A 25173-nucleotide genomic window follows, 5' to 3' on the forward strand; every position below is an offset into this window, starting at 1 on the left:
CAACACCACACATATTTCACAGGATTAGCTTTTGAGGAGTTTTTCCCGCTTTGGGGGCAAATTGGAACACGCAAGCCGGGTCTGAACACCCACCAAGAACCAAACACAGAATGTGTGTCTGGCAGACAAGTGGCCGCTTTCAGACTTGAAAGTGCTGCCTTCTTCTACACATCATTCAGAGGGAGTTTACGACATGTGTTAAAATATTCATCTGTTTCTTGATAAAATAAACACGTTTGTCAGGTGAATTGTGCCTATTTTAACCCTCTGGAAGAGAGGAAAAAAAAAAAGTGATTAATTTCTCAAGTTGCAAGTCCAGAGTTGGTGAGTTTGGAGGTTAAGTGAGCGCTACTCATCCATAGGTGGTAGTTATGTACTGTAAGGGGAACCAGGCAGCTGTCAAAACAGCTGACCAGTCACAGTCTATTTTCCTCTCCCACCAACTTTCAAGTCTAATTACGCTCAAATTCCCTTTCAGCAGCAAATGTCTGCTCATTTGAAGAGTTCCTCTGTTACGCATTGTTAGTTCAGACAACTTTACGTTCCTAAAAGAGCACAGAACCATTAACTACTAATTACCAAGATACCTTTTCTGGCGTTGTTTGTTGTGATGACTATGGTAATAGCTTTAAAAGGTTTCCCTCAGCTGGTTCCTGGATTCTAAGATAAGTTACAAGTCATCGCTCTCCGTTTGTCTTGTAAATATGCTTACGGCTGACTCAGTGCTTTGCTCTCCGAATATTTCAGAAAAGTGGGACAGAAACTAACAATGCTAGTGTTGTGTCCTCGGTGACCCGAGGGCCCCCTTCTTGAGGGGGGTGGGGGGATCTGCCAACATTTCTGAGACTCTAGCAACGTTGTGTAACTGCAGCCTTGTTCCTGTAACATCTGCGGTGAGAAACGAGGTTCTGGACTTTTGCCAGTGTGGTAAAAAGGTAATTTAACTGTTCAACAACGTCCACCGCCGAGGAGCCTTTTAGAAACTCTAAACAGCTGGTTGCTTAGTGAATCTGTGTGTGTGTGTGTCACTTGGACATCCGTTTTCTCCTCAATGTGTGCCCAGTCTGCTCTTACTGGGACGGACAAAATAAACGGTTTACAATACAGCCTCCCTACAACCGATATTAGGCAAGAGACAAGTGCACTCTGTGAAGTCACTCTTTGGTTCAGTGATGTTGAGAGCTTTCATTTGACAACTGGCCCTCTTTGTTAAAGCAGTTACTCCTGCGGCTTTTTTTTTTCTTTTCCAATTTAATGACATAATTGTAACTGAGCCAGTGACCATCTGGCTGTCATACACCTCTGTCAAGTCATTCCATTGCTTTAAGACACTAAATAAGATCACTGCTTAATTTCCCTTTATTTGAGGAGGTCTGATATTTATGCTGTGCCTTTCTTAACAGACATCTGCTTTAATGCTGTTGTCTGCCTTCTTTTTTTGGTCGTTGTCTTTTAATGTATCAAAATACTGATTCATAGCATCCAAGTTACGGGTATACAGCGTTCCCCTCCTTTCATCCACCTGCACTGCAGATGAAAACCATCCGTTTAGCTAAACAAACACCTCTACTTCTCTAAAACATTGTGAGCTTATATAGGATAAGGCTGGAGGGGATCTTTAAGTACAACAAACAAACTGTTCAGCACTACAAGTATTGAGTGCAGGTTTATGCGCTGACCTGATGGCTTTGGGCGGCTGGGACAGAGTCGCCAGCAGCTCCCAGGAAGCCGGGCTCCACAAGGTCACCACCTCCCGAAAGCTGACGGCCAGCAGAGAACCATCAGCTGAGAAACAGCAGCACTCCGGCACCAGGCCGTGATAGGCTCCGACGAACTCGCATGACCAGGAAGGACCTTCATCTGCAGGCACGTTCAAGAGGAAACACACAGAATGCAATAAATAAATGAATCCTGGTCGTACACTTGGTATTGAAGCATCGCCTGCATGCCACCGATGGTAGGATGGACATCATGATATTGAGTTTAGATATTTTAGGAGGCATTTAAACTAAATTATTGCACATTTTCAACTTTTAATTTTGTCAGTTTGGCCCGGTAGCTACATAGAATTAAGGGTAATGTATACATTCGGCTTACAGCTCCTTGCTTAAGTATTTGTTTTAAAAAATGCCAGATTTTTACTTCAAATAAAAACGGTCAAATACAGTGATAAATGTTATTTTTTTTACACATAGCTCTTGGAGATGCAAACCAAGAATTAGAAGTCAAAGTCTACGACACTAAAGGACAGCGAGTTAAAGAGAGCACGGCAAATATTACCACACTAGCTGATCAGCTGAACTCTGCATTCCAGCCGCTTACCCTCTGCGTGGGCTGATCTGGGCAGCTGCCAGGCTTTGAAGTGTCCGTCCTTGCTGGCGGAGACCAGCATGGTGGCCTGGCTGTCGGTGGCCTGGCAAAAGCACATGGCCGTAATCCGGGCCTCGTGTGGGGCCGAGACGGTGGTGTTCAGCACAAAACTGCAGGTGACGCAAGTCGGCATGTTACAGGGTTGTGGGTAAGGGAAAGAAATAAACTATCAGCACGAAACTAATGCTCGTGTTCTTGGAAAAAGAAACTACGGGACAATACGGTGGTGAAGATTTTATAATCCAAAATAATCTTTCCACAGCAGCTTTACAATCTTGAAAACATTGAAACTCCAGCATGTCTCACAGTGAGTTCAGATGAGCTATTTGATATGTACCTCTGTGTTTGCTCGTCAAACGCCCACAGCTTCAAGCTGAGCTCCAGCTCAGCAGCTTTCTGTTTTCTTTCTTCCACCGTTGCCATCCAGTTGCCAGAGGCCTCAAAATCCACCATGACCACCTCAAACTGCTCCAGGCCCAACTCATGAATGTACTCCTGCTGCACTATGTCCAGCTGTGGGAAACACAGAAGACAGATTTTAAGTTGATGACAGTACGGTTAAGTGAGCCGTTTGTAGTGAAAATACCTCGTCTCAAAGTACTCCTAACCACATCTATGCAGTTTAATGTGCTGTAATAGCACATTATGTCCATTGAAGCTGCAAACCTGGTCCACAAACTCCCCCGCATCTTTGGCTCAGTTCATACAGCAGAGTGCTTACGTTGTACAGCAGTTTGTCTCTCTGGAGGGAGTAAAACTGCAGGTGGCCCGGTTTCCCGTTCAGCACCAAGGATTTGCTGCGTGGGTCCACCATCAAGTCTGTCTTGACACTTTCTCCTGCACCACGAGAAAAAAATTAAAATGGAGTGAAATAGAGTAACCGAGCAGATTCAAATCTAGTTGTATGCATTAATATGAAGATCTTCCTTCGAAGCGCGATGGTTTTCCAGGAACCGTGAAGGTTGTTTATTATAGATACGGTCATCATCTCTGAGCACATACAGCATGTTTATGGATCTACGTGCCGTTGCCACCTACAGTGTGTACTCACCTTTGACCAGGCCCTGAATGACAGCTGACACTTTAATACAACTCTGGATGATCGTAATCTCTAAAACAAGAAGAGACAGAAACCAGTTACGATAGCCTTCCCTTCATACTGAATGTCAGAAGCAATTCTATTTACACATTCCACAGAGTTGCCTCTCTCAACTCTCCGACGTGAGCTCTTCGGAGGAAAGTGGGTCATCAATTGTAAAGCATGCAGAGTTCAAATCAAGCGGCTACCATAGCGCACTGATGCTGCAGAGGCTGGCTTCAGAAGTGTTACATGCACAACTATGTCTATTACAGTCATTTCTGCACATCTTGTTGCTCGTTGGGCTTCACAGGTAGCAGCTTCTTACTGTTGTCACTGTGCGAGGTACAGAACAGAGCTCCATCGGGTGAGACGGCAATGTGTGTGATGGCAGCACCCAAGCGGGGCAGGAAGTCCCGCTGGCTCTCTTGGTTGTATCGCCACAGGACGAGCACCGACTCCAAGCCTCCGCTCAACAGGTTGGTGCCTGGTGAGACAAAGCCGAAGTAGATACAGAGATCTTTAATATAGCGCGATTGAGATGAATAATCAGTCTGTAATAAAGAGAAAACAATAAAACATTTGTGTACCTTCTGGTGTGAAGCACACAGAGCTGACAGCATTGTGGTGCCAGTGCAGGGTGGCGTATGTGTACTCCTTTCTGTGGTTGAAGTTTCTCCTGAAAGGATAAACGGTAATGTAAGAAACAAGAATGACACGCTACAACCAGTCGGTTCATCCTTAAGTCCAGGTGGACGTTTGGCCCAAATTTGGAGGGATTCCATACAGTTGTTCACGAGAATGGACCGGACAGACAGACGTCCGGAGCGACAAACCCGAAAGCATAATCCCTTTCGCCAAAAAAAAAGAAGAAAAAGAAGCTTCTCTGCTACATTCCAGGCAGCAACTCGGTTCTGAAAGGTGAAGCCTTAAACCTGATTCATTACCTCAGTAAACATTTGGTAAACATGAGTTTATTGTCTCAATTGTTAGTTTTAAGACATATTTAATACAGCATGGTGTTCCCTTCGTAAATTATGGTACCGTTAAATATAGACCATAAAACAGAGTATGGTTTTAGGGCGGGGCTACCATGTGATTGACAGGTTGCTACCATGGGGTTGTCCCGGTCTGGGAGCTGTCCGTGTTTTTCGTCGTGGAAATTGAACCCTTTCACGGTTTGTTCATGAAAGTTAACTGTAACCTTTTTTAGTTGCTACAAATGTCTTATTCAACTTTCGGTTGTTCTTAGCTCCACCCTCGTGTCACTTCAGCTCGCAAAAAAGCAAGACGGGGAAAGCCAAATGCAGAACTCAAGGCTTCAAAACCAGAGTCAACAAAACCAATGGGTGGCGTGACGTCAAGGTGAATACATCCACTTCTGATCTACAGTCTATGCTACATTCATACATGATACAAACACAGAGCTGCATAGACCTGAACTAATTTGAATAATTAAGGAAATATTGTCAATTGATGAGAGTGTATATGCTCCAAGGCCATCTTGTTACTACACTCACCACAAGCGAATCTTGCCATCTTCATGCCCGGTGGCTATGCAGTCATCTTTAGGGTGACAGGCAACGCACGTGAATGTGTTCTTGCCTCCCTTCTTGTTGTCTTCTTTGAGGGGAAACCTATTGACCACCACACAAGGACAGATATGCGGCGTTATTGAACATCCTCGAGGCTTTGTAGGCAAATGTGGGTTTGTAAACATCGTGGGTTTCATGATTCATAACCGTTATCACGTATGACGACTTTACTTCTGATCTCTATCTAAAGCTGTGAATGGTTGTGGGTTTTTACATGACAATTTGTCATCATCTTTAATTCATTTTCCGTCTTCAATAAAATAATCTCCACAGCTCGCACCTGAAGCATCTCACACCGTGGCTCACCTGTATGACTTCTGCTTCTTGAAGAAGTAGACCTGCAGATGCACGTCTTCAGCTGAAGCAATATATTCACCCTGTGCGACGGATAACATCTGGTTATTAACACATTAATGCAGGAAGGATCTGTTCTTGAGTAAATACTGGCGTCGAATTGAAGCGGGGTCTTCATCATAACTGTAAATGGTATATATCCAATAAAAAAAAAAAACGATTGATAATGATCTGAATTTCACGAGATAGGGATTCATTTCATGCTTCCACCGGGGGCTTTATTCAAGTTTTTGAAAACAGACAATTTTAGATCATAGTCAAAAAAATATGTTTCCTATATAATTGTATTTTGCCAGAGCAGAAAAGTCGAATTAAGTCAACAAGCGTTCAGACCAATAGCCCTTTGATTTGTCAATAAGTGGGGAATACCACTTTTGTGTATGAAACTGTTGCAGATGGTGTGTTGGTGAATGTACCCCTCTGCCGAAGACAGTGGCTCGTGGGTTGGAACTGACGTCCTCGAGCACAGCAGAAAGCTCTCCGGCCTCCACCAGCTGTTCTCCGCTCTGCGGAAGATGTAGGGCAACCAGCTGGAACAGCTCTGCAGACACACACAATGTCAAACATCTGCCAGCTACACATTCTTACCCAGTGACCTCTTACCCAAATTCTACTTCACATGTTAAAGCCCCTTTGAGAAAAATGTGACATTTTTTTGTGACTAGCGACTCCTAGTGGATGCACCAGAAAACAGATCCTGTAAAAGACAGCAATGCATGTGGATGCACATCCAGGTCTGACCTGCCGACACTGGAATTGATGTGCTGAAAGAAACACGTGGACTGCACCCGTCTTCACCCGGACTGTCTAATTCGTCTACAGAGTATTCTATGTAATCTACAACACATCTCAGTACGGCAAACTCTGGGCAGATTTATTCCGAAATTACATTTTTTGCCACTAAAAGCAACAAAAGAAAACTTTTGAATAACAGGGTGCTGTAAGTAGTGGTGTGAAACTTCATATAGACAGCTACCTCTCCAGCTAGCCTGGTTCTGCAGTTCGGTACCACTTCAGCATCATTATTGATCGCTCTCCTCTTTTAATAACAGAACAGATAATAAACTGTACAATTAACCCAAATAGTGAACGCAACAATTGCAGAATGTTGTATAAAACAAAAGAAGAGCAATTTGGTTTCATTCTGAGCTGATCATTTTTTAATTTTCTTCACAGAAATTATTGAAATGCTGAGAGATAGGTCAACTGTATATTATCATTTAAAAGTTCTCCTCGTAACCTCCAATGAAGCTTTGGCCCCCAGGCTGGTAACCAGTGGTCTAATGGATGATGATGACAGATTAGGCATCACACCCAGGCAACGACCAGCATTACAAAATATGTCAAACCTACCAGATCTTTTGCCACTTGCTGAGGGAGTAACGATAAAGATGACTCCTTCATGGTTTGCAGATGCGTAGACGGCGTAAACCGGGTATCCAATGACGTAAGTCTGGAAGAGATCACACAGTTCTCACACATGACTGTCAGACTTCAGAGAAAACACAACACCGGCTCTTTGTGAAACAGATCTGAGCCCACTCTTCCTTCACTACACTCAGCAGGAGGACATAAATATACAGGTACTGTGACAGCTCGCCACGCTCCACCATAGACACCTTGCTCGTGCTGCTGTTGAATTAAACTGAATTGTGTATATACTGTAAGTGCATAAAGTACAAACAGTATATACACAATTCAGTTTAATTCAACAGCAGCACTGTTGCATAAAGTACACAAGTGCATAAAGTACAAAAAACAAAATATAAAATATTGGTGGCTTCATTATTAAAAACGTGGAAGGGCAAGTGGAAGTGGACAGTGTGTGTGCGTGTGTGTGTGTGTGTGTGTGTGTGTGTGGGGGGGGGGGGGGTCTGTTAAGACAGACTGCAAAAACTGGAGCAAAAAAACATGACAAGAATCAAGCTGTACCTTAATAAGGATGCCATCTGTGAAGTCCCAAAGCCTGACAGTGCCATCTACTGAGCAAGAGTAGACCTGCAACAAAACAGAAATGCATCATCACAGGAGAAGAAGTGAACATGTCATATAATGAAATGTACAAAATCATTATACAAGCAGCAACTACACATGTCCCATATGTTAATGCTTTTAAATACCCTTCATTAAAAGAAATGTTTTACCCCAAACTCAACGAAAGAAAACAACACACACTGCTGCACTCTTCCCCTCCCCATTAACAGACAGTGTGGTGAGAGGACTGTACCTGAAGGTGGTTGGAGGGTTTGAGCAGCACACCGGTCACCAGGTCGGTGTGTCCCCGCAGGTCGTGGACACACTCCTCCGTGGAGGTGCTGAACACCTTCACGCTCTCTCCTGAGGCGCACAGCAGGAGCCTGCAAGCAACACAAGCCACAGCGTTCACACGAGGACTTAAACGTTTCGGGGCCAAACGGTGATACGTGTGTAACTTAAGTAACTGTTACAACACTGACAGAGTGTCGGTGAGACGAGCTCGTGATACTTTGTAAACAGCGGCAGCAACTTCAACGGTTGGTTTAGCAGCTTATATTGCTAATGCTAACAGCTAGCACCGGCTTCAGCTTTGTGGCCAATAAAAACGCGTAGAAACGCGACAGAGTCTTCCAACGAATAGTAAACTTGATCGGACTGAAACCACTCACTTACTTTGAATCGTTGGTTATGACAGGCTTCCTGTAATTTATTTTACTGCCACCTCGGTGAACCACGCGGATATCCCCGTGTTCATCCATGTTTTTTACAAAATTCAACTTTAACCTCTGACCGCTGCCTCTTCTTCTTTGTGGTTACTCACCGGTCGGCGTCACTGTTTATAGGCGCTTTACTGCCACCTGCTGGAGTGTGGTAGTTACTATACAACTACAATAAAGCAATTTCATTATCCCTGCTAAACATGGTTATCTTATGTTCAGGTTTTACTCTTTGCAGGACACGTGCATGTCAAACAGTTTCCGATAACGTTAAAGCGGCTCCATCAGCAGGCTGGCCTAGCGCGATAGCATTATAGAGGATGGGTACTTAATACAGAATAGAGACATTTTGGAATGGCTTGACAATGCCGCATTTCTTGTGTATTGCGAGGGCAAATATGAGACGTGAGGTTAATGTAATTATGTGAACAAATGGGATTCTTATTATTTCCACAATAGTTAGTTTGCACTAATTTGGTATATCAAGTAATGTCAAATACTTTGACATTACTGCTGCTGTATGGTGCACAAGATAAATACAGTTAAGAGTTACAGTGGTAGAGACGGATAGAAACAGTGCTTAGAGTTCTCTCATACACACTTTGTCTATATATACCATATAAGATGCTTTTCTTTGACACTCGAGAGGATTAAACATTTGCTGTTCAATTCATACTGTCTACGATAATTTCATTGACTGACACACTCACTTGGCATTGACAAGCCTTTATTCAATATTTCAGTTTCACTTTATACCTCTGTGGGGGTGCAGGCCTCTCCAAAACTCGAAGGTCCAACCTGTGTGCATGTACAACTGATCAGAACAAGGTTCTTACTGCCTCGAGAACAATGGAGAAAACTAAAACAGCATTTGGCAACAGCCATATCAACATAAATACCATTTAACATTTTCTAAATAAAATTCCCTGTCTATGTAAGTTTTATACAATTAAGTACATTGGAGCTGGTAAACTGACAGACGAGGTGACAACAGATGAGGTGTTGTTGATGGTTGGTAGACAAATATGCAAATATGCATCATTTCACTTCAGCCTAGAAACATCCATCAAGTGCTCATGGGTAATCGTAACAGGTTACAATCGTTTTTTTTTCTTCATGCAGGTTAAATTAATACGCATTTTAAAGTTTTAATCCAATGTCAATCATAAAGTTCTGCATAATTCAACTGATTGCTCTAAAACTAAGAACACATACTGTAATAAATAGATGCTTAAAGTTTGAAGGGCCATCGAACCGCTATAGTGCTGCATATAACCTTCAGAAATGTCTTTAATATCTGTAGAAATGTTCATAGAATAATGTGATGCACCACTTTAGAATCCCACAATTTGTGAACCAGTTCCCCATTGATGCTCCCAGTGAAGCACCAGAAGAACCGCAGAAATCACATTCGCTGGGACATCATTGTAATACAAATGGCATAAAGTGGTGTGAGATATGTACTTTGATAAAGGAGAGTTGTGTTTGTTCTAGAAAGTGATACAGTGTTGGATATTTATGTGATTGAAGAAGAAAGACGAGAAGGAGAGACAGTGGGAGAGAAACAGACTAAATAAGTGCTTTGACTTTAGGTCCAGAGAGATTTGCTAACAAGCAAAGACATCTGTTTTAACAAAGCTGATGGTGTAATCATCAAAGCCACGCTGGGCAACTTCACATGTAGGCAGCTCCAAGTGGCAGAAAGATACACAGTCATTTTCTTAAAAACACTTTCAAGAAATCTTTTTGAATTTTTTTTTCATCACTCAACAATCAGTCGCTTGCTTGCTGCGGTTACCATTTCCCAACATTTGTCACCTCTTGTCTTGAAAAATAAGATAAAATCCTTGGGCTCTCAATGCAGCTTCACTTTGTGTTTTGGGCTGAAAAACAAAATCCTTTATCAATAACTTACCTAGTGTAGCTTTAAAGGACAAGGGTGGTATTATTCTTTATGTCAATAAATCCCATTTAAAGACCAAAACCAACAATGCAATTGTGTGTTCCTCAATCCTATCCTACTACTTACTTACCCCGTATGTGGCCCACATATACCTCCTAAACACAAACAAATATAGTTTTTTTGTTGTTGTTAAAGGTCAGACATTTCCTATAACAGGGCACCATAAGCAGGAAGGAGCTTTACAGCACTCACCTGTGCCAGCCAGTCCTTGACCAATTCATTGTAAGTTTTGGTCTTGCAAATGTGTTGAAAAAAATGTAGAATATCTGCAGCCTCATCCTCTAACTGACAAACTGATCGGATCAAATAAAAGCAGCGAGGACAAGTACAAAAATGTGCCCCACATCATCTTTCTGAAGGCGGAGACATTTGTACATCTTTTTTCTTCCCGGAGACAAGTTCAAATGCGTCGGCTGAATGCTTCCTGATGCAACGACTGCCACAAGCCAACAGTGTTGTCTGCACACTGCTACAATGTAACACAGAGAGACATCTTTCTGGCCAGGAAGTGTGAAAAGTGTGTGATTCTAGCACGACTGGAGGAGAGGGGAAACCGCTATAAAACAACCTACAGTAGCACTGGCACTTGGACAATTATCATCTTAACAGTGACTAATCACAAAACGAAGGGCTGTTGTTCCAGTTTGTGTTTGGTATTTTTTGTTTGTGTGGTGCTATCATCATTATCCCCGTCAGTCTTTTGGGTTTTTTTTCTCCAGTTAGAAGACCTTAGGTCTCCACTTTCCCGTACGTGCCCTCTGGAGGGCGATACTGTTTGGGGAAGGCCTTGAGCTGGAGAGAGTTAAAGGCGTATTTACGACATCCCACATTCTTCATGGTGTTCTCTCTCCTGCAGCCCTCACTGTGGAGAAACAGAAGTTATGCATTATTTACTTTTCGAATGACCTTTTGACTCAGGGGCAACACTATCTGTGAGCCTCATGACTTTCGTCATCGTCGGCTGACCTGCGCATACAGTCCAAGGCCTGGTAGAAGACCTGTGGGGCGAGGGCGTGCTCCTGCTGCAGGATCTGACACTGCTCCAGGGTCAGGGACATGGCTGTGCGGTCCTTGGCACTCTTACAGCTGGTGAATCGCACTCCGTTCAGGCGGCGACATGTCTTCAGGGTTAGATAAACCAAAACAATCAGAGGCAGAAGACAGAGCTTTTAAATTTGCACAGAGAAGACATGGGAGGCAAGTGTACCTCGGCTGCTTGCCACAAAATCTCCACGTTCTTGCTTTTCTTGGCGTTCGCATTCTGGCTCAGCTGTTTAAGCAGCTCGGGCAGACTGGTGGTACTGCGAGAGCGAGGCAGGCCTGAGGAGAGAACAGAGGAAGAGTGAGGTGAGTTAAGAACAAGGAAATAAAATGTTTTCCCCTTTGGATAAAAGTGCTTTGCATGCATGCATGTATGTAAACTCACAGTCTTCTGGCAGGACCTCTTTAAATTGGTCGTAGTACGAGCTGAGGCGAGTGGCGCTCTCCTTGTTGATCACCTCTTGTAGTGACGTGTCTCCAAACCTGGAGACACATTTGGGATATTAGAGCTGGAATATTTCATGACTATCACACTTGTCCTCCCTTAATAAGTAATTTCAACATATTTCAACGCTGTACTTCAACCTACTGCATGCAGGTTTAATGTGTTATCCAGGGAACTGATGCCTTTTAATGTCATATTCTCAACCCAGTTCCATTCTCTTAAAACCAGCAGCCTTGTTCTCATCACTACATCTATTCAATCCTCATTCAAACCTCTTTTGGTACTTTCTTCATTTTTAAATGATCTCCATGTCAAATACATTGAGAGGCACCCGGTGAATAAAGAGCAGAATTTAATTTGACTACAATAAAACAGGTCATAAATACAATACATCACTGTGTTAATCATTTTGATGAATTATTTTTTATGTACAATGTGATGTTTTCTTTTATAATACATTTTGGGTTTTTAAATGTATATTTTGTGCAAAAAAGTAGGCATGTTTAAAAAAAATTGAATTATTTTTTCCTCATGCCTCATAAAAAACTAGATACAAGATGTTGAATAATTGAACCATGCCAAATGTATTCAACCTGATGTTTAAAGAGTGAGTCATTTTGATAGAATGACCATTCCTCTTTTTTACTTGGTAAAGGCACTCAGATAAATCACTGTATAATAGTAATAGTAAATTATGTTTTTTTGATGATCTTGATTTGAAATATTTCATTTAAAAACGATAAAACTTGCCACACTGTCTAAAAATGGATACCTATCCAGCCAAAATTGCCATTTCCCCCTCTGGTGCCCTTTCTCTTCTCCATTTCCTTTCTGTCTTCAAGCCCTCAACCTTTCCTGTCCTCTGATCTCAGGGACTCACTTCTCAGCCAGCGTCTGCTGTTCGTTGATTCCCACATTGAACAGGACGGGCTGCACGCGCAGCAGCATCCCGTTCTGAATCTCCCGTGGCAGCGTGTCGAACATCGCCCCGGACATGGGAACCCTGACGTTGAAGCCGTTCCTGTTTCCTGTGATCACCGGCAGCATGTCCGGGGCGAAGCCTGAAGTTGCCTGGGTAACTTTAAATGTGACATTTCTTAGGTCCATCACTCCGACGCTCATATCCTCCAACATGGCCAGCTCCTCACCTTTAAGACACAAGGAGTCATCACAGAAACACAAAGGACAGTGATGTCATTAGATCAGCCTCAAGGATGTTATGATGTGGTCCTGTATGTTTGCTTGATAGCACAAAATCTGCTGAACAGATTTCAGTGAAACGTGGTGAAAAGTTAGAGCCATGGGCTGAGGACCCATTTGTTCTGGTTAAAGTTACCATAAGTGCTGAGCAGGCCCTCGTACTGCACCAGCAAGCCGATGGTGTGTAGCTGCCTGAGGAAGCCCGAGTCACAGAGAGAGTTCCTCAGCTTGATAATGAAGCCGCAGATCAGCGCCGTCAGCTGCAAGAAGCACAACTCATATCAATACGGCCATGTTTTTAAAGCAATTCTCCAAAAACTACGAATGTATGCAAAAGACAGAAGCGGTAGGAGGGTGAAGACACGTGTGGACGGACCGTCTGACAGAAGACAACGTCGCGGCGGTACTGCAGGGTGAGGCTCATGGCGATGGTGGGGGCGTTGTCCTGCATCAGCAGAAACACCATGGCCTTCTTGGCTTTGTCGCTCATCAGAGAAGCACAATCCGTCAGCGTGGTGAGGAGAGGGTACAGAGCGTCGCTCCACTCCCCTGCAGACACGGCACGCATCGCGTAAAACACTGGGGGGGGGGGGGGGGGGCAGACACTGAGCTCAGTAGATTTTGCAAAAATCAAAACAAAACAAAAACATATGACATTTTGTAGATGTCCTGGAAATATTTTCATCTTTTTTTTAAATGAGTTAACATTACCGGTACACAATATCGAAATACATTTTTTTCATTTTCTAAAATCGTTTTACTCCATTGTAAAGACTTCTATTTGACACAGAACTAACGCATGACATGAAGCCGTAACTTAACATTCCAAACAATCAAATGGCAGGAGTACTTTTCTTCTTTCATATCACAGTGACTTTTTAGGATTTGTAGAGGAAATAATGCAATGCTCTCACCTGGGGACGTTTTTTCGACCTCTGGGCTGATGTCTACGAGTGAGAGAAAAGGTTTTTTTTTCAGATAAGGACACAATTCCACATCTGCACAACATTATACTTCAGATTTTAATCATCCAGCCACACTGAAGCAGTTGGCATGAATAGGAGAATGAAACAACAGATGTGAAAGACATGCAGCAGTCTGGTGAGAGACTGATGACGATGATGATGGCTGTTCCTGGTTCCTACGGATGCCTCATGAGAGCACAGCAGTGTGTGTCTGCGTACCTTTCTTAGTGTTACCCGATTCCTCGCTGGCGAGCAGGAAGACATCCTCCGAGCTGCTGTCGCTCTGAAGTTTGTCTCGCTGCAGCAGCCTGTCCACCCTCTGGATCACACACTCCAAGCTCTTATTCACATTGAGGCAAACCTTCTCCTGCACACAAGCACATTACAACATGAACATTACAAACAACAACACATGAATACAGACATCAAAGATGCAGATGGACTTTGTCTTACCCAGTCCTCCTCGTGAAAATCTGCCTGCAAGGAGGAGCGCTTGTTTTTACTCCCTTCTGCATACCGAGAAGGCGAGGTGGCAGCACGAGATGGGGAGGTCGGGTGGCGGCAGGGGGAGCGCGACGGGGAACGAGAGGAGGGTGAAAGGGAGGAGGACGACGGGGATGGGGTTTGCAGAGTGGAGTCTGGGCGGGCGGATGCCAGGGCGAGGATGGCTGAGGACAGCAGCTTGGAGTCACACACGTTCACCAACTGACGAGTCTGCAAGAGGAGCGGGAGACGACACAGAGAGGCTGAAATATGGTTGTACTGTCAAAAACTGCTTATCATTTCTATTCAGACAATAAGCGTTGAGATAAAAAGTCGGGAGGTCGAAGAAGCCAGAAGTAGAGGGAGAGTGAGTCAGATCAAACAGAAAATAATCGACATCTCAGCTCTTGATTAACACGCTCCAGATCTGCTAAGCGCTCTCCTACCTTCTCTGATAGGATGGCCAGGGTTCTATCCAGAGCGTTGGCTGAGCGCTCCTTGGCGGCTCGCGACAGACGTTCGGTGTAGTAACACACTTGCGTCTTCAGAGTGTTTATTTGACCGATCAGCTCCTTCGCTTTCACAACATCCTGAGGCTGGTAGGCCATTCCTTTAGAGCCAGACCCAGCAGAGCTTTGGGTGTGTGTTGAAGCGGGAGTGAAAGACAAAGACAGATAAAGAAGATAAGTATGGAAGACACAGCAATGACAAATAACACACAAGAATCTTACGGTACACTACTTGTCGCCTCACCTTTCCTCCTCATAAGTGCTGATTGAGTGAGGCAAAACACACAAGAAAAAAAAAAGATGAATTAACCACTCATCAAATCAAACACCACTGTGAAGCTCACGTATTTTCTGTTTTGCTCTACTCACTGTTTCCTGGCTTCTTCAAGCCTATGCAGCAGTTTCCGGAGGCCGCAGCCTTTAAAGCCCTGATGATGCGCTGCAGGTGCACCGATAGTCACAACATCGTACGTCCGGTCTGATCAGAGGACAGTAATAAAGAGGATGGAATAAGATATTGAAGAATATTTTTAAAACCTTGGCCACACATATGCATGCAGTATAAATACCTACCATAGCCAGACTCTCCCTGTACTCTCATCCTCTGGATGTGCAGATTAGTAGGAATAAACTCCAACTTCCTCTCAGTTTTCAAGGTACTGGACTTAAAAGAAGGACCTGAGAGGGAGCAGAAAGTAAGAAAGAGGTTCTTTGTATCTGTAAATACCGTAACAAGTTACAGATATGTCCTAATGTGATATTTCACATGAAAATATAAATATGTAAGATGTTGCACTAGTTGTGTGCAATTGTGCAACATTTATATAGTTTTACTTAAAGGGAAACTCATCAATTTGGTATTGCACTTTCTTAAAACTTCTTGCAGCAAAAAGAACAGCAATGGTCAAAGTTGATGTGGAAAAGACACCTGAAACTAAGAATTCCTTCACTTAGAATAAGCCCTTCATATCACAGATGGAGAGGGTCCTCTTCACAGAGCGACGCCATGCTGCACCCGCCATGTTTCTACAGTAGCCCAGAACGGACAAACCAAACGTTCTAGAAGGAGCCTTTTGCGATTTTACATCACTGTAGTAGCTCCACGACACGCTTGTTGAACTGCGGTAACGTGAGCCGCAGAGTGCAAAACCATGGTACCGCCAGCCCCCGTCTGACTCCAGTTGCTCCTTAAGTAGTGTTGTTATGGAAAGGATGGCGTCTGAGCGAGGAGAACGGCGCTACCACGCTTTTGCACTCTGCGGTGCACGTTATCGCAATCTTTGAAGGGGAAGAAATCAGCGAAAGGGTATTCGGTGCGTTGCCATCTGCAACCACACTGCTCGATGGCACCAAATCTGACACACTGTCCCTTTAAAAGCGTCTTTTAGTTCGAACTTTTGAATGGTAAATGCCCACATACATCAAACGCAACGCTTGCTTTCTATTATAAATGTGTCGTACTCCCTGTGACTGATTGACTTGCACATGTATTTTTAGATTGGATTGGTGCAGTGCCCCCTTAAAATGAATATGAATAGCTTGTGTTTCTAACCTTTGTATTCGTGCAGGTCACTTATGGTCTCCTGGTAGGTGAGGATGATGGTCTGATACTGAGTGATGATCTGCCTCCTGAGGTTCTCCCAACATGCAGACAGCTCGCCCAGTTCCTCCAGCTCACACACCCTGCACAACACACACACACACACATTTACGATCGAGACATCCAGCCGATGCACTGATGATGTCGCAGCTGTTTGAGGTTAGTGGCGCTTGTTCAAGGGTCTGCAGCTGAGCAGGTCCAACTTCTCACATCACCCACATCACAAGCAACCATTCGTAAGAATGGCAGCAGTGGGAGTCGTATTGATAATGTGTCTTTGACCTTATGATGATGACAATATGATAATAAAGATACAGTTTATTATGTATCACACGAAGGACACACTCATTGAGATATATACTGTATCTGATAAGAACTTCTTAAAAAAGACATTCTGCTTCACAAACTATGTCGATTTCTTTCGTTTGAAGATAAAGTTAGGACTCCGAATGGAGTCCAAAAATATAATTATATTGGAAACAAAATATTTTTGCATAATATTAAATTAACTTCTTCACTTTTTACAAATGAAACATAAACTACACCACAAATATCTGTTTTTTACAAGACACTTGATGGAAAACTGGACAATAATATGCACTTGTCAATGCCAGTACAGAGCAGTGCACGAGCTATTAAATAAAGGAAAAGGAAGGGGAAAAAGAGAAAGAAATAAAAAGACCAAAGACTGTAAAAGGTGAGACTGGTGGCCGAGACCGAGACAATCAAAGTAAAAACAACCAAGACACAGAGAGTTGGTCATTGACGTTGCTTTGCTTTGAAGGGTCAGTGCACTACAACACCCTGCTGCTCCTCTGCAAAGATGTTAAAGCCTCTGATCAATAGTATCCATTTTCAGACTTCACCTGACGGCGTCTTCCTCCAGCAGCAGCTTGACAAACTGTCGAGGAATATGCAGGGAGAGCGCACTCTCCGCCATCTGCTCCAGGATCCGAAGGTGGTTGCCGTCGGTGGTGGGGAGCCGGTACATTCGGGACATGACGCCCCCAAACACTGAAGCGGACCGAAAACAGACCACCACAGCCGTGTATCACCATCACATGGCTCGCAAACCAGACTGTTACTAAACTCCCGCTTAGAGGAGGTTGATATCTAGTTTAAATAGACACGCACTCACCAGCCTTTAGCATTGGGTCTTTACACAGAGATGAAGACTTGGATTTAATGCCCATGGATTCAGTCAGGCTTTCATCAACAGGGAGAACCATCTGACACACACATGGACAAAAAGAAAGCCTGTTGTGAAAACAATACAACCAGAAACAGGCTGAGGGTGGTGATACTTAGACAGGCAAAATAATGTGAGGTTAAATGGATTTTCTATAACTGCAACTCTTAGATTCATCATCAATTAATCAGCCCATTGCTTTCTGAATTTCTTCTTAATTTGGCCTAAAAAAAAAGTCAGAAAAAGGGTAGTAAACGGCCATCACAGTTTTCACAGTTTTAGCCTCAAGTGATGTCGTTCAGTTGCTTGTTTTGTACAACCAACAGACAGAAACTTAAAAACAGCTATTGTTTCATCACATAAGACAAAAGCAGAAAATGCTCACAACTGAGAAGCTGGAACTACGGACTGTTTCATATTATGTAAGAAAAAGGACTTTAATGAATCGATTATAAAAACAGCTGCTGATAAATCTTATATCAATCAATTAATCACCCCAACATTTCAGTTTTCACGAAAACGTTCTGTCTCACTTTTTTCCGATCACTCACCCTTCCATGAACAGTGTCTCCTCTCTGTAATCTGGCAACGGGAGCTCTCTGCTCGCGGTTCTCCTCTATCTGCCAGGCGATGACGGTGACGTTCCCAACGCGGTTGTTCTCCGCTGACCTGAACCACAGTGACAATGACCAAATTAAACATCCCCGAACCCAAATGTCGTTTAGTCACCCATAGAGGAAAAGGGGCACCGTGTGTTGTGTCGGCCTGTTACCTGAGAGTCAGATGCAGTCTGTGGTGTTTGTCCTGCAGCAGCTCTTTCAGAGGAAACATGGCTGAACCAAGCATGTACATCTGTCACATAAACACACACACACACACACACACACACACATACACAGGATTTAGAGCATTTCACCCAGATAAGTGTAGACTATTAAGGATTTAGTCGATAAGAACTTTATTCACTCCCTAACAGGAAATTTGAAGACAGTAGAGTCAAGTGGTATTCTTGTGTTTGGGCTTACCGTGCCCTGTGTGCAGTCCTTTACGTCGTAGACAGACAGCTTGACCTGAGTCTGCTGAGTGATCAGAGAGTCCTGAAAGAACGCCACGCTGCACAGGAAGATAGGGTTACTGGTGCCCTGAGGACAGAGAGAGAGAGAGAGAGAGAGAGAGAGACACAGAGAGAGAGACAGAGAGAGAGAGAGAGAGAGAGAGAGAGAGAGGGCTGAACTGGTTTTGAAGTCTCCAACAGCGGGCAGTAAGCGAGGGCAAGCGAACAGTGGTGTACCTCTATGATCTCAGTTTGAGCGTGCTTGGTCCAGAAGGCCTGGGGCGGAGTGGTGCAGCTGATGGCGACGAAGCTGGTTGGCTTACGGTCCAGAGAGGGAGTGACCAGCTCGCTGCAGGCTGCAGCAACGTAGAAACACAGGGAGAGATTACAGACGGTGGGATTTAATGGTGGGATGGTCACTAATCCTTGGCCATGTGAGGAACGTGTAATACTGTGTTTTTGCAGCACTTGTTTACAGTAATGCTTTCAGGTTGAACAATGGATAAATTGAACAAGTCGCTGCACACAAATAATGTTGTCGCCTCTTGAGCCAATCAATGACAATATGTCAAGATCATCCAAAGCAGCATCAAATGATGTGTTTGCCTAATTATGGGCAGCTGTAAACATTGATATATTATCAATTTAAACTAATATGGTGAACATGATAGCAAACAGTTGCATATTTACAGACATGGAACAACATCATCGTTCATTTGGAGTTGTGTGTCTGGGTGAATGTAAAGTCCAATATCCTTCTTGGTCTCTCCGCCAACTACTGAGAGAAATGATACTATTATATAACATACTATTTATTTTTACTACACTACTATACTATTTTCATCTAGGGCTTAATACACATTTGGTGCACGATTCAGTTTTTACCGCACCAGCTGTATGGTGGGATTGACTCAAAATGAACAACAGTGTAAATAAATCACAACGAATAAAGATGTCAGCCGGTGCAGCGGTGTTACTCTTCATGTGTTTTTGTGCGGAGCAACAATGGAGCAACAATAAAGAGGAATGAGCTGTATCGGGCTTTGGACACACAGACGACACTTGCCTGTGTGGTTACTAAGATCAATTCATTGTTGGTTTTGTTCTGGTCATGAGATTTGGTAATGCTCGACTACCTTGGACTCATTAGGCCTACTGGTGGTCAATGAAGCGGACTCTGTCAATACAAAGTGTAAGTCCTAGGAAGAGAACACACAGTCTGATCCACATTCAGTGTGCAGCAGTGCGTTCATGGCTTCTTCCTCAATTTATTCTAAAAAAAGCCAATTCCTGCCGGTTGATGATCAGTCAGAGGTGATACGTGTGTGCGTGAATTGCCTTTTCACTTTGCAATCCGTGTCCCTGCACCACAAAGGAGACATAGCAAGTGTTTGTGCGTGTTACCTTGTACTCTTCTCCTTCAACTTACCCACACTAAACTCCAGCACAGGCTCGTCTGGATCCTGACTGTTGCCTGTAGGACAGAGAGAAAAAGAGGAGGGGGAGCTCTTTATTTTAATGCCCTGGTATTTCATCGCCAATGAGGTAAACAGGTTACCATGGTAACAGTTACTTAGTTACCCGATAGAGCCAGCCCCATCATCTCAGCTGAGAGATCAAACGTGTTGGCCCGGTAGACCGACCACGGCCGATGGCGGGGGCTGCGCTCCTTCCCGGACATGGTGGGCTCACGGCGGTGCTGAGGATGGATTTTTAGAACAAAAAGAGCTGAAGAGTGGAACGATGCCGAGCAGACTCAGAATGAAAACTCCGTCTGTCACGTCAGCGCTTTGAGGTATTGGCTGGTTTCCCTTGCGTGTTGATCTGAGTGCTCACACGTTTGGCAATGTTAGGTCTGAAAGAAGAAAACAACACAGTGATGCAGCTGATACAGACTGGGCAACTACTTGATACTGATGTCATCCTTTCATTGAGACGGCAGCTGAGCTCAGAGAAACTAGACAGAATTAGAAAGCTGCTGGTAATTAGCCATGAAGGTTGCTACTGGCTGCGGAAATGCTCAGCATCACATGATTACAGTCTCCAATACACACGGTTAAAGCGATGAATAACGAATGGAGGTTGGATGTCTTGGCACGATGCTCCATTGTGAGATGAGCAGGGATTGAGAGTTGAGTAGTTTCCTGTCAGTGCCGACGTATCTCGCTCCCTTCTGATAATGTGCTAATACAAGCAGTGGAGGGAAAAATCAGTGGGGGGAAAGTGTGACTTTTCACACAGCTGTAGGAAAATGAAACAGAGCGCCGCAGCACACTGAATCTTCACCTTCTGCTGGTGCTATATGTGCTTTCCTGCTGTTCTTTCACCTTTCTGACGGACTAATGTCAAACAAACATGCACAGACAGATATATAATGAGGTAAATGTATGCATGTTATGCATTAAGCCAATCCGCTCCAGACATAACATTCTTAAAATAAAGTATTTTTTGCCTTGGTCCTGTTTCGGGTGATTTTATTAATCTGAGGATATTTATGTCTAAACAGTGCATAATCAAAAATAAAGCGCCTCTAGCAGCCACTAAAAGACACACACACACACACACACACACACACACACACACACACACACACACGCACACACACACGCACAAAAGTTTGATGTGACAAACAATGTACATGTTGTTTGTTCGTTCTGTGGAAAAAATAACAGGAAGTCATTTCAAATCAAAAGGATTTATCTTGAAGAGCATGCATTTTCTCTGATCCGTCAAATCTTTGAGTAATATTGGAAACCTGAAAATGTCACATGACTGTACCATAATAATTTGTCATGGACTAATGTTCATAAAATGACATTTTGACCTGCCAGTGGTGTAACACAAGAGGACAGGGGGGTCACTGAAATCCCCAACAATCATCCTCTGGGGGCCATGAATATAAATACTAATCTTGATCGTAATCTGACCTGCAGTTCGCTCATATGCTGCTCTAACACGAGTAGTTGATGTCAAACAAACGGACTGGAAATGCTTAAAATGTCTTCATATCTAACATCCAACAGAGAATTCACTAAAATCCCTCTTTTACTATATAAACAGTGCAACCGTTACAACCGTCACAGGTACAACCGTCTCATATATAGAACAACGATTACTCCACCGCATCCAGGAAAGGCTTGTGGTGCACCGCATAGTGAAATTGCAAAGCCACGGCGTAAAGGGCTGCTCGTGTTGTTAACCGAATAACACGCCTCCTGCCAAGTTTATGTGCAACAGCGAGAGAAGAGGAAACTGAGGCCGTGCCAAGTGTGGCACACGGTGGAAACACTACGGTAAGGGTGAGAATCAGCAACAAGACATATCAAGCTGTCAGTGTATTGATTTACTTTTCCTGCAAGGCACAACTACGCACACATATGAACCAGAGGAGAAGTAAGACACAGAGGAAGAGGGAGAAAAACAGGGTGCGTGAAGAAGATGTGAAAGGTTAAGAGCAAAGGAAAAGGATGCAGCAGGTGGTCTCATGGCTGACCTGAGCTGAAAGTTCTTCAACTTGCCCTAAGAGGTAGATGTCTGCATTTCATGTGGCATGTCAGACTCAGTTCACATTTCCTCTTTAGTGCTTGTGTGTGTGCCACACAAACACACACTTGCCTTAGCTCAGAGTGATCAAGTGGCATAAATGTCTCTTCCTCTCCGTAACACACACACGTTCCTGGTGGATTGAGGGCATATCTGGTACCGTGAGTGTCTGTCTGTCTTTGCCATTACACCGACAAAAGGAGAACAAATGTGTGTGTGTACCGCTGTGCATTCATGTGTCAGGCCTTCAGCATCCGAGGTCTATTTTTATACGCCGTGAATGTGTTTTGACGCACAAAACGAACTGCAAGTCATGTGCGTAGTCACACACGCTAAATCCAGAGTGTGAGCGTGACGCTCGCTGCCAGTTTAATCTCTGTTTGGCACCTTCGTGGGAGACCATAACAGATGACAATTACGGCGCGGATAGCTCTGCCTCATTACGCTGTGTGGGAGTCGTTGTCAATGGGAGCTGTCTTTTAAAATGCTGTAATCTGCCAGGGGCACTGTGGGAGGCTCTCTAGGAAACCCACAGTGGATCGAATGGAAAGCCACAGGGATCCTCAGATCATCGTCACATCTGTCAGCCACGTGAAGTCTGCTTGATGACGGACAGATCGCCTGGGAGCGGAGCTCAAACGTCGTGTCAATGAACTGATCAGTGGATGGAAAATTGATGAACAACTTTTTTAACCGTTTCTTGCAAAAATGACAAACTGACCCTGGTTCCACCTGCCGAAGATTTGCTGTTTTCATTTGTTTTACATGATTATAAACTGAATATCTTTGCATTTTGGACTGTTGGTTGGACTGTTGAACACATCCCATGCCATTCTCTGGAATAAATGACGAATCTATTTATTAATCATATCAATCAATCATAAACTAAATTAAAATGTAAAGATTTTTTCTATTATTAATTAATCTGCTGATAATTTTCCTGACGAATCAGTTTTAAAATAGTGAAAAATCACATTTGGGTTCTTACAAACCCAAATTATTCGACCAACAGTTCCAAAGCCGATAATATTGACATTATAATGATGTAATTCAGTGAAGAGCCGCCTATTGTCATTTATAAGAAGCTGGAACCAGAGAAAATGTTGTATTCTTGCTTGAAAAACGACTTGAAATGATTATTAGATTACCAACGATTCAGCTCTTATTGACAGATCACAGTTAGTTGATGTCGATTTCTGGATAGGGGCAGCAAGCAGCCACACTGATGAAGTGCCACTGAGCAAAAGGCGACCTTTGACCCCATATAGGCGAAACAGGTCAGGGGGAGACTGACAACTATGGTTTTCCAGCTTCAACAAAAGAAGATAAAAAAAGATCGTTTACATGCAGCAAGGATGCAAGTGAGGTAGTAAGAGCAGAGAGGACAGAGAGGATTCAGGTGGGACTCGTGCTTGACAGTCCTCTGGGGCGGTCTGGAGACTAAACTGACCCAGTTAGTGAGTCTGGCGGCACACAGCTGGCCCCCTGCAGATGCTGTCAGCGCCGGCTGCACTGCAGTGCCTCCCTCTCAGACGTCCTCATCCTTAACTCACCTCCTCCTCACCCCTTTAAATCTCTCCCGAATGTCCCCCTTCTTCTGCTTTGTCATCATCCCTCCCCTTTTTTTGCTCCAGCCGTCTCCCTTTTCCTGTAGCCATGGTGTCCCTCTCAATTTCAACCTATTGATCCTGGTTCGGTCCAGAGCTGAGCTGTGCCGATCTGCGTCCCCATGAGTCCGACCTACAATCGTGGACACGGCTGACCACATTGGATTGACGAAAGCGGTACAAAATATGCAAACGTGTTCACTCACAGGAGGAAAACATTTATCCGCACACAGCAACATGCAAACACAAGCATGAGGAGGAAGTAACGTCACGTAGAAGCTGTCACCAAGACAGCAGAAACCTTTGATGACGACGATGATGATGAGTAGTGATGAATGAACGACAGGATGATGCTACAGGAACACACACAGAGTTAATCTTTACTCCAAGTATCAGGAGAAACACACGCACACACACACATCAGCACACACAGATGCAGGAGACAGATATAAAAAGAGGAAACAGTTAGAGGCGAGCCACACAAAGTGTCCTTTCGTTCCCTCTCTGTTATGAAAAGAGTGAAAACAATGATTCAACAGATCAAATCTAATCCTTTTACGCTCTGTAGGGAGCATCCGGGAGGCCTGCAATAGCGTCACACCATTGCTTCATGAGCAACACATCCGGTTTTAGATGTAATGTGTATGACACAAAAACAAACATATATATAACATCATTCTGCATAATCCTACATGAACAGTCTCCTGGCCTTTTGTACCTGCGTGAAACAGGGTGTCATCCAGTCTGTTTAGCCTATTTGTGCGCCAGAGCTGTCCAGATGGGAATCTATTTATGGCAGCATTGGCCAGTAATATATACTTCTGGATGCATATATATCCTCTGACACTCGGACAATAACAACTATTGCGTCATGATATCTGATGATGCTCATTCGGCAAGGCTGCCGCATGGTGCTGCAGGACGTACAGCACAATTAAACAACACGCCGTGTATCAGAATAGAAACAGATAAATTGACATTTGAGATCTTGCCAATGGCTGTAAACATGTCTTATTGCGCTCTTGCTGCGAGGTGCTGGTCTCGCTTTACGACAGCATCCACCGGTTTGAACAAACGCCCTTCAACAAACCGTTAAATGATGAGATGTCACATGAGGAACACACGCGGAAAAAATAAATATGTCATACCGTTTAGAGAAATGCGAAGGTGTCTTTTCATATTGATGCGCATCCTGGTTGCTACTCGACGATGTCTGCAGTCAAGACTCGCCCTGACTCCCTCTGACACATTGAGACGTAATAGCTCCGCTGTACGAAGATCCTTCCCCTCTCCACAGGGGGGCGCGGTCGGCCTGGTCTGCAGGGCGCCACCGTCCCACACGCTGCTGCAGGTGCGTAAATACGCACGTTCACATTGAGCCAAATAACAACATCTCTGTCAATTCAATACTATGGAGGCACACGTTATGATTAATACGAATAATAAACACCCACCGTGAGTCACAGTTGATCTGGCTAAAGCAG

The 25173-nt window shown here is 43.9% G+C and overlaps 2 protein-coding genes across 4 annotated transcripts in view; both read right to left on the reverse strand.

Moving 5' to 3' along the window:
- wdr75 (WD repeat domain 75) overlaps positions 1-8145 on the reverse strand; it is a 9218-nt gene extending 1073 nt beyond the window's left edge. The window contains exons 1-15 of the mRNA XM_079276607.1: positions 8047-8145; positions 7625-7754; positions 7330-7395; positions 6751-6850; positions 5814-5938; positions 5350-5420; positions 4969-5085; positions 4039-4127; positions 3777-3935; positions 3422-3481; positions 3092-3207; positions 2708-2883; positions 2323-2480; positions 1680-1860; positions 542-545 (exon numbers count right to left, since the gene is read on the reverse strand). Coding sequence (XP_079132733.1) covers positions 542-545; positions 1680-1860; positions 2323-2480; positions 2708-2883; positions 3092-3207; positions 3422-3481; positions 3777-3935; positions 4039-4127; positions 4969-5085; positions 5350-5420; positions 5814-5938; positions 6751-6850; positions 7330-7395; positions 7625-7754; positions 8047-8132 — 1638 coding nt within the window. The 5' untranslated portion in view covers positions 8133-8145. The remainder of the gene's footprint in view (positions 1-541; positions 546-1679; positions 1861-2322; positions 2481-2707; positions 2884-3091; positions 3208-3421; positions 3482-3776; positions 3936-4038; positions 4128-4968; positions 5086-5349; positions 5421-5813; positions 5939-6750; positions 6851-7329; positions 7396-7624; positions 7755-8046) is intronic.
- A 2637-nt stretch (positions 8146-10782) lies between these two features.
- inpp4aa (inositol polyphosphate-4-phosphatase type I Aa) lies at positions 10783-20242 on the reverse strand (the record flags this gene model as incomplete). Of its 3 annotated transcripts, none has more annotated exons than XM_079277465.1 (23): positions 20121-20242; positions 19969-20013; positions 18777-18895; positions 18511-18627; positions 18258-18337; positions 18037-18154; positions 17435-17525; positions 17163-17310; positions 16249-16379; positions 15270-15374; positions 15066-15174; positions 14941-14958; positions 14634-14820; positions 14158-14418; positions 13924-14071; positions 13654-13686; positions 13116-13288; positions 12876-12999; positions 12420-12687; positions 11480-11577; positions 11261-11373; positions 11020-11174; positions 10783-10915 (listed from the first exon to the last, which is right to left on the reverse strand). In XM_079277465.1, the coding sequence occupies exons 1-23, from the start codon at positions 20218-20220 to the stop codon at positions 10783-10785; spliced, it is 2874 nt and encodes a 957-aa protein (XP_079133591.1). In that variant the 5' UTR covers positions 20221-20242. The 3 variants fall into 3 exon arrangements, with proteins under 3 accessions (XP_079133591.1, XP_079133590.1, XP_079133592.1); XM_079277464.1 differs by having other exon boundaries at positions 13654-13692; XM_079277466.1 differs by lacking the exon at positions 14941-14958.
- Between the last annotated feature and the right edge of the window lie 4931 nt (positions 20243-25173).

This window comes from Melanostigma gelatinosum, assembly GCF_949748355.1.
Source record: "Melanostigma gelatinosum genome assembly, chromosome: 10".
NCBI classification, from domain to species: domain Eukaryota; kingdom Metazoa; phylum Chordata; class Actinopteri; order Perciformes; family Zoarcidae; genus Melanostigma; species Melanostigma gelatinosum.